We start from the raw sequence: 16367 nt of genomic DNA on the forward strand, positions 1-16367 counted from the left end.
TTTTCTTAAGTCTTATTTTAATTTTCCAGCAGTAACAGAGCTTGTTTCCCAGTACATCAGATTACTTTATCTCTTAGTAACAAAGCCTGTTTTCTCAGGATAATGGAATAAATGTCTACCTTGTTCTACAGCCTAGTCAACATGTTGGCAGGATTTTTTAAAATCTTGAGGTTATCCTTGTCTGTGTTTGAAAGCAATTCTGTTCACACATGTAACATTTTAAAAAACATCAACACCAGAAAATACAGAATAATGGGTGCATGGATCTTCTGTTTTTGTATGAAACAGGTTTAAATATTGTTTGACTAGGTACAAGAATCAAGTCAAAGTTTATAATTCTGGTACCTAATCACCCAAAAGTATAAATACCTGTGTATTTATACAGATCTGTTAGATTTAGTCTGAGTTTTAGTCTTGAGATGAAAATGTTTATTAGTTTTAGTCACATTTCAGTCATTTTTAACCTTTAGACTAGCTTCAATTAATGAAGACTCGAACATTTGCCCCACCCTCCAAGACAGTGTGGCTGCATCCAGGTTCATTCAGTCAAAAGTCCTTTGATTTAGTCATAGGTTAAAAACCTTTTTTTCTATTTCTTTGAATTCATTTAACTATTAAAAATTCAAGATTAAGGCACTATCAATACTTGATTTAATCTGAAAGGCTTGTCCAGGTTGAAGTAGCCTTGCAACAGTTACTAAGAGAGGGCAGCTCTTTGATTGGTAGATCAGCAGACCAATCAGAGTGCAAACAAAAGGTGACTTGATTAATTGCTGAGTATTCTGACGCTCTGTTTGTGTCCTCCCGCAGGGGGCGATGGCGGCCACCTACTCAGCCCTGAACAGAAACGTCCCACCGGTCCTGGAGCCGGTTGGCTGCTCCACACTGGCTCAGCGCCGAGGGATAAAGAAGATCACCTCCACCGCTCTGTGACTGACTCCACCCTGCCTCCCTCTCCTCCTCCTCAACTCCTTACCTCGATCTGACCTCCCACGGACCCTAGTCATCCTCACTCCCTCCTCTCCGGTCCGGTGGGACAGACTACTGATGAACCCAGGAACCGCTAAAGCCAAATAGGAACACAGAGACCGCCTCCTCCCCCCTTCCTGTCAGGCCCTGCACCTGAACGGACTCTTCTGATTGGATCTCCACACTGAGAGCCTGTGGTCTCGGAGGCTCAGCCCTCTTGTGGCGTCTTTGCTTTGGACAATCAGCGCAACAGGAAAATAACGTACTGTATTTATTTCCTCTGAACAGAGGGAGTGTGGACATAGGAACATGGTTATCTAATGTATGCATTTAAGGAGCTATGATCATCGTTATTCTGCTGTCATCATGGGTCTGCATAGCTGTAGATCCAGTATTTAAACCTCAAGTAGCCTCAGAGATGATGGCATCTACAGAGAAGGACAGAACCAACACTGGCTCATAGATTCAGAGAAGAAAAACCAAGACTTTGGAGAGAAAATGAGCATTTGCTCCCTCTTCAGCTCAGACTGGATGATTTCTGGGTGTCATCAAGTCTCAGGAGACGGATTTTTAAACATCTCACTCCTCTGGTTTTCAGTGTTTTACTGTTTAGTATGTCCAAAAGAACAAAAATGTATTAGGTCGTCTTATCATATGGATGGCTTCATATTAAGATTCCAGCAGTTTGTTTAAATCTAGCAGTCTATGTCAGAAATGAGGGTAAATTTAAGGAATGAAGCTTTGGCCCTGGAGATTTGACATAAAACTACAGAAAGCAACCAGAACAATTTACATTTATCTTACATTTATGAAAACATGGCCTTTCCAAGCTGTAATTCCGGCCTAAAACTTCAAAGTTTGTGGCACCCTCTGGTGGCTAACTAGGACTGGCTTTTTCCTGAATAATTAGCGTCTCTAAAAATGACACAAAGGCTGTAAGGTCAGTGCCAAAGTAACAGAAAATTAAATAGCAATTGTGATAACAAAGTTATAATAGTAATAGAAATAATGGCATTGTAATAGGTTAAAATAAATATACTTATTCATCTGGTAAAACCAAGGTGACTTATCAGGCTGCTTGAGCTCAAACTGTTGGACTCAATTCTTAAACAAGCGGGTAAAAACATCCGATCTTCTGAAGACTCAAACCGTCTGGGTGTGAGAAAACATCAGCCACTCCTTCTTCTGTATAAGCTGAGTGATCGTCTGTGAGAGCAGCAGACAGGAGCTGAACTGTAAATATGTCAACATGTACGAGCAAAAAAAAAAGAAAAAAAACTCAGGTTTCTATGAAATAAGACAATGCATTTTTATATGTGGAGCGAGGGAGAGAGATGTAAATAAGCACACAGGAATGAGTGACAGAAGGGAGGAGAGCTTTTATCAGACTAAAGAAGAGTTTTATTCCAAATGTTGTCATCCATGCTCTTAAAGTCACTCGTTTTGTCTTCCGGAAACATCACTTTTTCATACAACAGTCTCTAATGTCTCTTGTCACTTTAGTCTTCTGTCAGCAAAACCCTTTAAAAACTCAGCTGTGTAGCAGAAAACAAACATGTAAGAACATTCCAACAGCTTCAAAACTTCTTAAAAGTTTAGATACCATGTTGGAGGTTCAAAGGGGAGAAATTAAAGTAAACCCAAATCTACAAAAAAGACAGATTTTACATTTCAAGATTTATTGATCCAAATGTGTGTTGTTGTATGAGACGTTTTGTACACTCAGCAGCAAGCACCATGAGGCCTGGGTTAATCCAAAAAAGTTGGGCCGCCCCCTGTAGGGATCAGCATGGGGATCAGGTGACAGGCAGAGCAGTAGCCTTGGGGTCCTGATCTCTGGTGGCGTAGTCTTTTACAGGCATATTGGTGCAGCAGTGACATCTGTGTTGTGCCAACAGCTTGCATTCCAACCATCACCTACGGCCATGAGCTTTTTTTTAATGACCAAAAGAATGAGATCATGGATATCAGTGATTGAAATGAGTTTTCTTCGAAGCATCCCTGGACTCAGCCTTAGAGATAGAGAGAAGCTCTGACATGTGAATGAAGTTTAGAGTAGAGCTGCTGCTGCTTCATGTGGGAAGGAATCTGTGAGGTGTATTCAGGATGCCTCCTTGTGGCCTCCCTGTGGAGGTCTTCCAGGCCAATCCAAGCAAGCCCACTCCAAGCTGGAGTGATTATATATCCCATATGGTCGGGGCACACCTCTGGATCCCCCAGGAGGAGCTGGAAAATGGAGCTGGGAAGAGGGATGTCTGGGTTGACTTGCTTTGTTGAAGATGAATAGATGAAATGCCAGTTTTAGCATTTAATTTTTAGACAACGGAAAACATTTTAAGAGAGATCTTGATCGATGTTACAGTAAGAAAATCTCATCGAAAACCCTCTGTAAAAAAAAAAAAAAAACAAAAAAAAAAAACAAAAAAGGAAGCTATTCATTCTTCATATATCTAATCTGCTCCTGAAATAAGCCAGGAGGCTAGTGCCACTGATCCCAAAATGCATTGATATTAACAAGTCACGTCTGTGGAGGGCCTGTTCACTGGGCTATTCAGACATCTCTGTTGCATCATTCAGGATTTGAACTTGCACTGGATTATTTAGATTGTTGTACTTTTATGGAGGTTAAGAACACTGACTCTGCCTGCAAAAAGAAACCAAATGCCACTCTTCTGAACAGAGAAGAAATAATAAGAAATAAGAATTAATTGGCTAACTATTTTTGATAGTTTGGGTGAACTTGTACTTAAAATATAACTAGAACTACCGCTTTATGCTTCTGTATATGCCTTCACAAGGTAAACAAATGTCAGACAGTAAAACTTTAGTAGTGAGTCTAGAACGCAGACAAAATCTTAAGGAAATTGCTCAGAAAGTGTTTGAAATACAGTAGCCTAGTGACCTTAATCTTTACACATAACCTCCAACATCTAACCAGATCATCCTCCAATTAGAACAGACTTAAGTGCAAAATTTGAAATCTCTCTCAGTAATGCCTCCAGCCCTGGTTGAAAAAAGTTTTCAAACACTCAGATGTGAGATAAAACCTCCAACATGGCCGTCAGAGGATGTCTCATCGTATTAAATCCATGTCTGATCAGGTGTTTTAGTGTTTTCCTGTACCTGTGTGCCAACTCTCACCTGTGGGGGTTTAAACTTTCTGGACGAGCAGACTGAAGACAATCAGCGAGCACCAACGTCACTCCGTCATCTTTACCTATGAACGATTATTAACAGCTTCCTCACCTGTGCTCACCTGGGTGTGCTTCAACACAAAGGGATGAACTGCTCTGAGACTCCAGATTTTCTTTCTTTTATATGAATATGAAATATATAAATGTTGATTATATTGCCTCAATTTTGGATGTACAGCTCTGGGAAAAAGGAATGTAAAAGATTTTTTTTTTTCTGTAATTATGAACAGGGGAATAGCTTTCTTCTTCTTTCTCTCTCTCTCTGTCCATCTTCTTCTTCTTCTGTCTGATCCTATTCAGCCCTGCTGCTACACCAGCTCTCTGTTTTTGTACCTGCAGTGAGAGTTGGACTTTCTATTAAAAGTAATAAAAAGAATAATCAGCTAATAAATGCATCATGTCTCTTATTCAACATTTTTGCTTCTTTTAAAGCTCTACTCTACTTACTCTAGTAAGATAAAACACTGTTATAAATGAAAAAAAATGAAAAAAAGACTAACTTAAACATCTGTAGACATATAAATAAAACTAAGGTGAGCAGAAATTAGGAGATGCACTAAAGTTAATTTTTTAACACATAACTAAATACAGCACAAAAGTAATTTCACATGCTGATTAGGCATTTTATTTATTGGTTATTTCAAATTTAATCTGCATGTATAAAATTTAAGAAAAGTTAAAAAGATGTTTAATGGTGTGAAATTTATTCAAAACTTAAGGTATGACCTGGGACAGAAGCGCTTATCAAGACTGGAAACATGGAAATATGAACCCTAATTCCAAAAAAGTCAGGACATTGGGGAAACATGCAAATGAAAACAGAATGCAGTGATTTACAAATACTTTTTAACTGAATGCAGATATTTAGTGTCTAAACTGATACATTTGATTGCTTTTTGTGAATATTCATATTCTGAATTTAATGCCTGCAACATATTCCAAAAAAAGTTGGGATGGGAGCAAGAAAATACTTTAAAACATTGGCTCAGGAAACCCTTTAGAGAACTACTGTCAGTTAACACAGTACTTCACTGTATCTACAAATGAAAGTTAAGACTTTAACATGCAAAAAAAAGACAAATACCTACATATATCAGCAACCTCCAGAACAGAGGGGGACCATCCAGATCGTTATGAGTCCATAGTTGGGTGCATTAGTGCCCATGATTTGGGTCACTTGCACATCTGTGAAGGCACCATTAATGCTGAGAAATACATACAGGCTTCCTAATGGCCATTGTCCAGGCCTACCGCATCTTTTATGGCGAGATGGATCAGGCCCCAAGAAAGTGCCAGGTGCCCGTAAAAGCACAGCTGCTATTCCCAGATCAAGCAGCTGACCCTTCCCACCTCCGTTCTCCTGAGCATGGTTTTGCCAATGATACCCAAAAATGTGCCGGAGAGAGACAGCTCCTCTGGCCATCAGTGAACATCCAGTCCTCACTAGGGTGAGCCAGGAGGACCAGAGACCAAAAGACTTTTGTCCACATGCTCAGATACCATGAATGCCACATTAACTGCCCCAAAGAGGGTGGTGCCTAGACTGGCCTCTATGCAGTCGAGACCAGTCTTCCACTGAAAAAGTATGGAGCATTATGAAGCACAAAAGACGTTAATTGAAGGCTGCACCGTTGAGCAAGTGTAAAGGTGCTCCTGTTCCAACTTTTTTGGATCACGTTGCAGGCATCAAATTAAGAATGTGTTTATATTCACAAACAGCAATCAAGTTGATCAGTTTTAACATTAAAATATCATCTTTATGCTGTATTCAGTTTAATATATGTTGAAAGGGGTTACTAAATCAGGATGTTCTGTTTTTAGTCACATTTTAAACAACGTCCCAACTTTTTTGGAATTGGGGTACGTGTCATTGTGCTTAAGTGTTAGACATTAGCATGCAAACAGTATTACTTGAGTCATCCCTGTTTTTAAACTAAATTCAGTCACAAAAACCCTAAATTCAGCATTTTCATTTAAATGTTATAAATGTCCAGCTTAGTATTAAAAAAATGACAATGTTGACAGCAGTTAGAAGTGTTTCCCTTTAATGTGTCAGAAAAGTAAAAAAGACATGTTTAACATTGCAGAGACGCTCTCTTACAGTAAAGAATAAAAACTAAACACACCAAAGACATCAGACTCCAAATAAAAAACTTTCTAAATGATTGCTAAAAATAGAGTTTCAGTTCATATCAGTGTTGATGCCCCAAACCCAATTCATATTTAGTTATTTAAGCACCTTTTATACAGGTTTTTATGCTAAAACCTTAGATTTCTCTAAAATAATAACTCTTATAGCTTCATTCAGAAACAGATGAACATTTGTCAGATCACTCTCATTTACAGTGTTTGTTTATTCATTGATGAGTCTTCAAATTCATGTGCCAGGGTCAAACATGAAAATGTCCCCTTGCTTCCTGTTTGAACATACGATCATTAAGAGACAAAACACACCCGTTATAGCTCTAACCCTAATAAGGTCCAAATTTACATCTAAAAGGTGCTTTTATGCAATGTGGAACCAGCTCGCCTCATCTCTACTCCTTTCTTAGATTTCCCATCAGGGATTGCACCTGGTACTTCTTTGGTTTCAGCTCTGGTTCTTAACAAGCTAAGCTGACCCCAGAATGTGCCGTCAAGACTGTGCCGGTTACTGGGTGATTTAAAGTTCTACTGGGAGCATCACAAGCTCATGTTGGACACAGGAATCATACCTCTCTTGTTGTTGACTTCTCAGACTCTCCTGTACTTATCAATACTATTTTGTAGCGCTGCTCTCATCAGGCCACGGAACAAAACTTCTCATTTTTGGGTGCAGATAGCCTAGTTGTGCACCCCATGTACATGGGCAGCCCAGGTCCAAGTCCGGCCTGCGACACCTTTCCTGCTCATCTCTCCCCCACTCTCTCATTTCTGTTTCTGACTCTATACACTGTCCTCCTCTATGAACAAAGGCACAAAATTACAAAAAATATGTATATAAAAAACTTGTCACCTTGCTGCGACAAGAAGCAAGAACACAGGTTCATACAAACTGAGACAAAGTGCCTGATACCTAAACTGAGCAGAGACGAGCCAACCAGGACCAGTGTTAAAGGTGAGACTGAACAACAAGGGGTTCTGAAATGTCGCATGGGCTATAAAACATTAGAATATAGTATTTTTCCAACTTTTAGAGTACTTTTGAGTTTTTCCAATGCAAATAGATTTCAAAGATGCAAAAATGTTGAAGAGATTCTGCTCTTTAGGACAAAAAATAACTCATACTGCTAAAAACAATACTTTTCATTGATGCATATGTATTTAAATCTTTGCCAGTTCATTTCTAAACATCAGGAAATTAACATGATGGCTTTTAAACAGATTAAATTCTGACAGAGCGATTCCTCTCAAAGGTGTAGTCGAACTTTGCAGAGATTGATCATATGGCATGCTTTTATTCTGTGCACTAAGCTCACACAGTCCTGACTGAATTATACAAGATGGATTTTTTTATGCACAGTGGTTGCCACATTGAAGAAGCAATTCTGAGATACAACTGACAGCTTATGAACAGTCTTAACTTTTTAAATGACATATAAAGAAGAGCACTGAGAGTCAGATCATCTCCATAATACCTTCATCTTTAAAGTGAGGATATTTACATGCATGCAGGCTTATTTAACAGGATATAACAACTTTGATCATAGCCTGTGAAGAGGAAATTTAAACTCTGATTTCTTGTAGTTGGACCGAGATGAACATCTTAGTTCTTTAGCTTGATGCTAACACATGATGGAAAATGCTAACAGATTTAACATTCTGGTGGCAGAAATTCTAACTTAAGGAACATCCTTTTCACTTGTGATACCATGAAGAGACTCATTTACGTCACAATTTTTAGTAAAATGGTTCACAAGGTTTACTTGAAGGCCCTCATCCCTTTATACTAAGAATGGTGAGGTAAAATAAAGGAAAGCATTTATTTTTTAAGAGAAAATAGTTGCACAAAAATGTTGACTTTATGTTAATGACTTATCGAATACTAAAAATCATGGATTGTTCACTACAAACCACATGTACTTTGCTGACATTATCCCAAATATTCTTTTTAAATCCTACCAACAACACCTTACACTTTGTTATAAGAAAGCAAGCTTAGAACCTGGGGAATTATGTGAAAATCCTTTAGGTCTACAAAGTGAACTTTGGCTTAAAAGCTTCAAAAGTTTTGCAGATGTTAGTAAAAAGCATCAGTTTAACACAGAGAAAGAAATCGCCACATCTAAACAAAGGTGCATAATATAAAAGTATTACATTCTTACTTCAGCTTTCACTTTCACGGTGATTGACTGCAAAGTTTTCTTTCTGTTTTAATGTTTCCTGAGGTCTTGCACTGCAAAAAACACAGGTTTGAGTTTACTTCAAGACAAAAAGTTGTCACTCTTAAGAGTTTCAATCAGATCTAGAGTAAAAGGGCTACGTACACAAAAGGCCTGTAAGATCTGAATTCATTTGAATTAAGGTGATAACGTGGAGAGATGTTCTTTGATGGGTGATCTCTGGCCACTCACAAGAAGCCAAGCCAAGTTTATCGTTTTAAAGATAAACAAAAAAAGGTGATTATCTACAAAGAGTTTCATCCTTTCTTATATTTATTGGGATTGCCAGATACTGGTTAAAACCTACAGGGAATCAAGGACAGTCCATAACAATGGATATGTTAATTGGAATGGAAATTGTCTGAAATATCTTGCTTTTCCAAGTGAAAACAAATTTTCAAAAAGAACAAATGTCCCCAGTAAGGTGAAGAGTTCATGGTTGACTACTATATACTGGAACTACTGATGCTTTTCTTTTAATTGGCTACAATTAAAAGTTAATTTAATATAAAACAATATTTACGCTTTTTTTTTTTTTTTTTTTCAAATTTAGCATAGCTCATTGTGGGATCATTATTTTCCTGTCCTGTAAACTAAAGGAAATCTGCAGCAGCCCCTTCAACAATTCAAACAAAGGTGGAATCTTTTTCCTTGAAATGCTTAAATGCAGCCGCAGCCTGCATGTTAACATCCTCCCTGTTTTACATAATGCCCCCTCTGTGTAATTCTGCGGCATGAAAACACATTTAGCTTCATACACTGTACCTGGGTTTAGTTAGAGTAATAGAAAATACAGTATATAGTATTTACACACACAAGCACCAACTTAGACACCAACGAAGAACAAATACAGCATGGGGGGGGGCTGACCTTTTTCATACAACCTGGGTCTTATTGAACTAGAGCAGGAAAAATGTGGCATACATTCTGAGACACGCGTGTTTTAATGGACACAATACAAGACAAGCTTTTAACCTCATGATTCATGTTGACATGGTTCTTGTTCTTTTCAACATGGAAAAAAAATAAAGTGTATATGTAAAGGGAACAAGGGCAGTAAATGCGGTCCTCTCTGACTTTCTTCTGGTTGTATTAGCTAGCTACAAGTGTGCACAATGACACAGCTGTAGGTTTATCTTCTGCAGGTAAGCAGCAATCTGCCCAGAAGTTGGAGAGAACGTTTATGCTAAAGTGACATACTGATGGATGCTTCAGTGGTAGAATTTTTGTGTTATGTTACTCATTACAACAAAATTCATCCAAATACTCTAACACTGTACACCATTACCCCTGACACTTGTCCCTGTGCTGACTGGCTGCGAGATCCAGAGGCAATGTTGTTTATCCAACCTGTCTGCTTTAGAGGAAGTTTTCAGATATAAGACACAAATTGTTGCTGAAAATCTCTAAATATTAGTAAGACTAGATTTACTGTGAATGCTAAAAGTAGAAGACTTCACCACATGGCAACAGTAAGAAGTAATTTATGAGGAAACTTTTAAGGAGAGAATATAAAACTCTGTAGGTGTTCCACCTGTCCAAACATAAAAAACTAAAGTTCAGTCGTAGATGCACAAGTATCAGACATTCATCTGACAAAGATGAGGTCACTGAGTTGTTTGAGTCAAAAAACTGACAAACATGTCAGAAGTCAGAGTCATCTGTAGCCGAGTTATCGGCGGTGGCGGCAGGGACAGAAGGAGTCAGTGGCGGGGTTTCACCAGGCTCTGGCATCCCCTTCTTGGGCTTATCATGGTTTTTGATGTGAACACTAAGACCTCTCTCTGTGATTTCGTAGATCTTACACTTGGCGCAGTAATGCGGCGTCACACCAATATGCTTGAACTGATCAGCCAGGTACGAGTCAACTGTCTTGAAGTTTTTGCTGCAGAAGTCACAGGACGGAATGATGCCTGGGTGCTCCTTCTCCATGTGCTTCTTCATGACCCACTTGGACCCTCTGAAGCCCTTCTCCTCCACCTCGGGGTTGTTCTCTGACTTCTCTGGGCAGATTTTACATGTGAAGACTGTCTCGGCATTGACGTGCCGTTTGGTGTGGGTGTCCAGTAAGATCTGACTACGAACCGGCAGCTGGCACCAAGTGCAGAAGAACGTTTTTCTCCCCTCCAGTTGGTGTGTTGATTTTAAATGAACAGCCAAACCAGCAGCTTTCTTAAAGCGCCGGCCAGGTGGTGGACACAGGGAGCAGACAAGAGATTTCCCATCATTCATCTTCATCATATCATTATAGTCTTCTCCCAGCTCTAGCACGCATTTATTACTCACAATCTCCTCCTTTTTCACATCTTCCTCTATCAACCTCCTCTTCATTGGCATCATCCTTTGTGGTTGGGTGGATATGGGATTCACAGGTAAAGGTGGTCGAGGAGCTATCCGTACAGGTAAAGGAGCTCTGGTGCTTTCTCTGACCGTGGGATGTTTTATAATCGGCTTTTTAGGGGGGAGCGACCTGTCCACAGACATGGTGAACTGGTAGCTCTGTCCCTCCTCTTCGGGATTTGAATATTCTATGACATAAACGCCATCATCGTCCTCCTCTACAGCGATCTCATCATCTGCCGGCATCGAGTACTCCATCTCATAGTACGCCGTAGCGCCCTCTCTCACCTTCCCCACAACATTAGACTGCTCCTCTGCGATGTGTGTGTCATCAATTCTCACCACAGTGATCCCGTCCATCCCGGTGTTACTGTCCCAATTTGTGGATCCAGACACAATAGAGGACGGTGCCACTTTTCCTGCTGGCCCTCCTCTGACTGCCCGGTGTCCAGACGACATCTGACACAAGAGAAAACAAATGTTCAGTGGCTTAGGCACATGGTGAACTGCATCAATAAAACAGTATACAAAAAACGGACAAGAAAAAACACGGGTTGCACTAACACCACATTGTTCCAGACCAAGTACAAGAAAAACTACTTATATTTAAATACTCACTGATACTGAGTACAAACATTGAGTACTTAATAATACTACAGCTGCTCTTAAAGGTATTTTAAAGTCACTTTGTTTTAAGGTAAAGAAATAAGAGTGAGGAAGTAAAGGGTTGTGCATTAGCTCCAGTTGAACTTTAGAAATATCTTTGTTATAACAAGAGTGCCTTTTATTGATATTTAAATTCTACATAACGTTAGTGTTTTGGTTGTCTCGGATTGAAGTGCTACATTTAAACAGGGATTGTTGCCTTAAATCTTTCTGATTCCATTGTATATGATCCTGTGCATATTTAAGTTTTTTTTTTTTTTAGTTCTGTTTTACAGCAGTGTTTACTGTACTATGATAAATACGATAAGCCTGAGAAATCTAGGGGTTATTCTTTTTACTTCTTCTACTTTTTACTACTTTCTTTTTGTAAACAAATACCATTGAAACTATAATCAAGGCAAATACGAGTATCCAATCAGGACTCAAAATCTGAATTAAAAAATGTTTTGGATTGGGGGCTAAAAATGCTAAAAATGTTGATCAGGACAACCCTACTGGATACTTTTCCTTTAACCTCTGGTTTGATTTCTGAGACTACATTGAGAAAAGTTTATAGTGACAGGGAGGGAAAGTTAGAGAACTGAAATATTTAGGATTTCTTATTTGCAGAATTTGAATAATTTATTTCTGAAAATCCTCACTTCTTGTCTTGTCTTAAACTTTTTCATCCATTTCAATGATTATGTATTTCATAGGAATGTACATTATTCACTAAACCCTGTCCTTCCATTGTTCCTTTTGTCAGTCACTGTCCTTCTCCCTTTTTTAAACACTTTGCTTTATAAGTACAGTTTGAGTAATCCTAGCTGCTACTAATATACAACTACTGCTAATAGTATTTAAAGTTATTTAAATCTTACTTGTTACAATTGTATTTTTCTTTGTTCTTGCAAAATGATGGGTAACTTTAAACAGTCTCTGATTACAAACATACACGGTTAAGGGTCCTCTATTGTTTAAAACACATGTGGAAAGAAACAAACCTGTTAACAATAAAGTTAACTCAATTAACACCGAATTATCTTCAATTTATTTCAGTTTAAGGAAAAGCAGGCACACTACGACTGCTAAAGTCTTCCATTCTAAAGTTCTCTCTTATTTATGATAAGCGTGAATATTTATAAAGACATAGTCGCTCACCATGATCCTGCTCCTGAAGTCAGCCATCGCAGCCTCTGTAGATGAACACAACTGCAGCTAGCTTAGCCACAAATGACCTAACGCACCAGGGAGCCTGCAACTCCCTGCCAACAGATTTTTTTTTTTTAACTTTGCACCCTAGTTGGCGATTTAACGGAAGACACAAACAGTTGAACTGCAAAACTAAATTTTATTAAAACGGAGATAGTCAAGTCAAACTCGCTACAGGAGGGTAACTAGCTTTCGATCAGAGGCGGGCGGAACGCAACCAAAATATCTACTTCCTCTGCTGAAAAAAACGCACCAGGGTCACCGGGCGCCCCCTTGCGGTGTGGAGGGGTAACACTGTTCAACGTCGTTGCTTACGTTCATAACAGATAGATTGGCCAGACTCATGTCTGTCAGTAGGCCAGTCCCACCCACTAAACCAGATCCAGCTTTGTTCTGGTTCCTAATCTCTACTTACCGGTGCCTCTGTTTGTTTTTGGCTTTCCGGAGGTATCTCAGTAGTGGGCTCCGGTATCTTGTGAGGATTCGGGGGTTGAGCTATGATTGGAGTTGGGATTGGAACCGGGGTGATAGTCGGTGTAGGGGGTGCGGGACTTGGCGTCGCATTTGAAGGAGCTGGCACCACTGATAAGTCCTGTTTCTCAACCCTAACGACTTCAACAGGCTCCTTTGGTAACAGTGTCCTCAGCTGGGGAGTCGTTGCTAATTCCCGCGTTGCAATCTCGTCTTCTTGCCATTTTTTAAAAACAGCAAAACTGTCCTCCATTTTCTTGATTAATCGGAAGCACGACTTACAAGTCCGGATCGATCTGAAGTTATCTTTCCGTAGCGTTAACCCCAGCGCTTTTAGTCTCTCGAAGACACTTTTCTCGTTCAGAAACTTGGCTACTTCAAATACTTTTCTTGTGTTCGCGAAATTGCCGTTAATGCGCAAATATTCCTTACAAAAACGGCAATAATCGTGAACTGACATGATAACGGCTGTCTGTCAAGCTCGCGCTTGGTACTTTACTATGGTTTACTTCAATGCAGCGGCGCATCCCTACTACGTCACATGTTTTGTTGCTCTGATTGGCTAGGAATGGATGTGACGGACAGAACATTCACCCAATCATTTTCCGAGCTTTTTTTTTTTTTTTTTTTTTTTTTTTTATGGTCCTGTCCTTTCCAAACAGGGGATGGATGTGAGGTAGGCCCATGGGCTACTCCCTGACAGGGGTCATCATCTACATTTATTCATTAATACAGGGGCCAGATAACAAATACATTTATACAAGGTATAGATATACACTACATTAATACAGGGGCCAGATATCATCTATATTAATACAGGGGACATATAACAAAATTTATACATAGGGCAGATATCAGCTACATTTATACAAGGATCAGATTTTCTTGGCAGATGCTGTGTGGGCCAGTCTTTCAAGTACACTAGAATAAACAAAAGTTTTTGTCCAGTTAACACATAATTCTTTAGATCAGAGGCTCTCAACTGGTCTATCCTCAGGATCCACAACCACAGCTATTAGAAACAGAACGATTCACCTCTGAAATAAAGTAAAATACACAGCAAAATTGACATTGTTAATCAAACTCAGAGAGTCCAACTTATCTGGAGTTACGTACCTCTGTCCACTTTTCATCATTGATAGTGCCTTTCCAGATTTGTAAGCTGCCCCAAAAGGCACTAATGCAACCCAATACCATCAGAGATGTAGGCTTTTGAACTGTGCTCTGATAACAAGCTTGATAGTCCCTCTCCTCTTTAGTCTGCATGGCAGTGCGTCTGTGGTTTTCAAAAATAATTTCTAATTTTGACTTATCTGAGCATAGAACAGTTTTCCATTTCACCTCAGTTTGTTTCAAATTAGCTTTGGCCCAGGAAATACAGGTGTGTCTCTGAATCCTCTTCTATTATGGCTTCATCTTTGCATGATCCAGCTTTAGTGGTCAAATGTGGATGGCACAGCCATGGAAGTGTTTCTGAGCCCATGCAGTGATTTCCAGTACAGAATCATGTCTGTTTTTGATGCAGTGCTTCCTGAGGGCCTGAAGGTCTCCAGCATCCAATATTGACCATCAACTTTGTCCCTTGCTCACAGAGATTTCTACAGATTCTCAGAATCTTATGATGATATTATGGACTGTAGATGGTGGGGTGTCTTTGTGATTTTACAATGAGAAACCTTTTCTGAAATTGTTTCAAATGCAGTTTGGAAAGCCTCTTCTCATCCTTACTTCTGAGAGCCTCTGCATCTCTAAAATGCTCCTTTTATACTCAGTCATGCCCTGCACTGGCAACTGACCTGTTGCCAGTTAACCTAGTTGCAAAATGCTCCTGCTGTTTTTCATTAAGAGCACTTTCTTTCACAGCCTTTGTTGCCCTGTCACATTTTTTTAGATGTGTTGCTGCCATCAAATTCAAAATGGGCTAATATTTTTCATGAAATAGTAAAATGTCTCAAAATCTGGTATGTTGTGCATGTTCTATTTTGAATAAAATTTGGGTTTGTGAAACTTGAAATTCAATGCACCCTTTTTTATACAGTGCCCCCACTTTTTTGTAATTGGGGTTTAACATACAAAACAGCATGATTTTCTGTTGTTTTCCAGGGATCTGGGAAAATTAACATATTTATGGAAATATATGTTATTTGCATCCTAAGATAACTAAAGTGTTTAGTCTAATTCTTCAGAAAAAAAAAAAAAAAAAAATCAATTAACACTCACTGCCCAGAGGCACAGGTTGGACTCCTTTGTGACAACTTCACTTTGGCACATTTTTGGGTAACATTGGTAAGACCATGTGATGTAATGCTGATGTACTTAGGAGAGTGAAGGGGGTAAAGGTCAGCTGCTTGATACAGGAACAGCAGCTATGCTTTTACAGGCACCTGGAGTGTTTTCCTGCGTTCGATCCATGCTGACTGCATACTGAGTGGGTGCCCAGGACCCGGTGGGCTGGCCCATACGCCTGGAGCAGCTGTGGAAGTTGTAGAGGGGTCAACTGGAAGGATACCTGGAGAGATGGGGCATGGGCCTGGCCTTGGCCTGGAAGATGGCTATCAGGAGGCCAGGGCAGGACAGATCAGGCATATGCTTCCATATCATACCTGACCTGAATTTTTCTGTGTATTTGACTTTGCTATAGCGATGTGACTTTACCTGAACAACATGGTTGGAGATCTGTTCCCTTATTTCTTTTCTTGCCAACATGGAAAAATTATATTTTACAGTGTAACTCCTTAGTAGATGCTCAGTACTTTTTTTTATTTAAATACATTTTACTTTTATTTGAGAAGATTTATAGACTAATGATTTTACGTTTACTTCAGTAAAACTTAACCAGAGTAACTGTTCTTTTGCTTGAGTACAACAGTTGTATGTTTTCTTTCTTATTCTTCTTTTCTTACTTTTCTTAATTTATTTACAAAAATGTTGAATTATTGATTAAAAAAAACAGTTACAGTGATTTGAGTAACAAAATTACTTTTCCCCAACCTCTGTCTTTACTTATAAATTTTCACCAAAGTAACTGTAAACTATTTTTACTTTAGTACACTAAACTCATACTCTTTCCACCGCTGAAACTGAACATTCATGTAAAAGATTCTTGTTCGTCTTGAATCAAGTGTCATTTGATTCTTCATTTAGCCCTCTTACACCACCTGTAATCGTGCGGGGT

At 39.2% G+C, this 16367-nt stretch overlaps 2 protein-coding genes across 8 annotated transcripts in view; one reads left to right on the forward strand and one right to left on the reverse strand.

The window, feature by feature from the left end:
- The window catches only part of LOC121527168 (ribosomal protein S6 kinase alpha-3), an 84947-nt gene extending 80406 nt beyond the window's left edge, over window positions 1–4541 (forward strand). For all 6 annotated transcript variants that reach the window (XM_041813961.1, XM_041813962.1, XM_041813965.1 and 3 more), the window contains one exon: window positions 811–4541. In XM_041813961.1, coding sequence (XP_041669895.1) covers window positions 811–933 — 123 coding nt within the window. In that variant the 3' untranslated portion in view covers window positions 934–4541. The remainder of the gene's footprint in view (window positions 1–810) is intronic.
- A 3229-nt stretch (window positions 4542–7770) lies between these two features.
- Window positions 7771–13673, reverse strand: LOC121527295 (protein krueppel-like). 2 transcript variants are annotated; one of them, XM_041814199.1, is made up of 2 exons: window positions 13137–13673; window positions 7771–11323 (listed from the first exon to the last, which is right to left on the reverse strand). In XM_041814199.1, exons 1-2 carry the CDS (start codon window positions 13650–13652, stop codon window positions 10169–10171), a joined length of 1671 nt encoding a protein of 556 aa, XP_041670133.1. In that variant the 5' UTR covers window positions 13653–13673; the 3' UTR covers window positions 7771–10168. The 2 variants fall into 2 exon arrangements, with proteins under 2 accessions (XP_041670133.1, XP_041670134.1); XM_041814200.1 differs by having other exon boundaries at window positions 12671–13272.
- Between the last annotated feature and the right edge of the window lie 2694 nt (window positions 13674–16367).

The sequence above is a fragment of the Cheilinus undulatus genome, linkage group 19 (assembly GCF_018320785.1).
Source record: "Cheilinus undulatus linkage group 19, ASM1832078v1, whole genome shotgun sequence".
Taxonomy (NCBI): domain Eukaryota; kingdom Metazoa; phylum Chordata; class Actinopteri; order Labriformes; family Labridae; genus Cheilinus; species Cheilinus undulatus.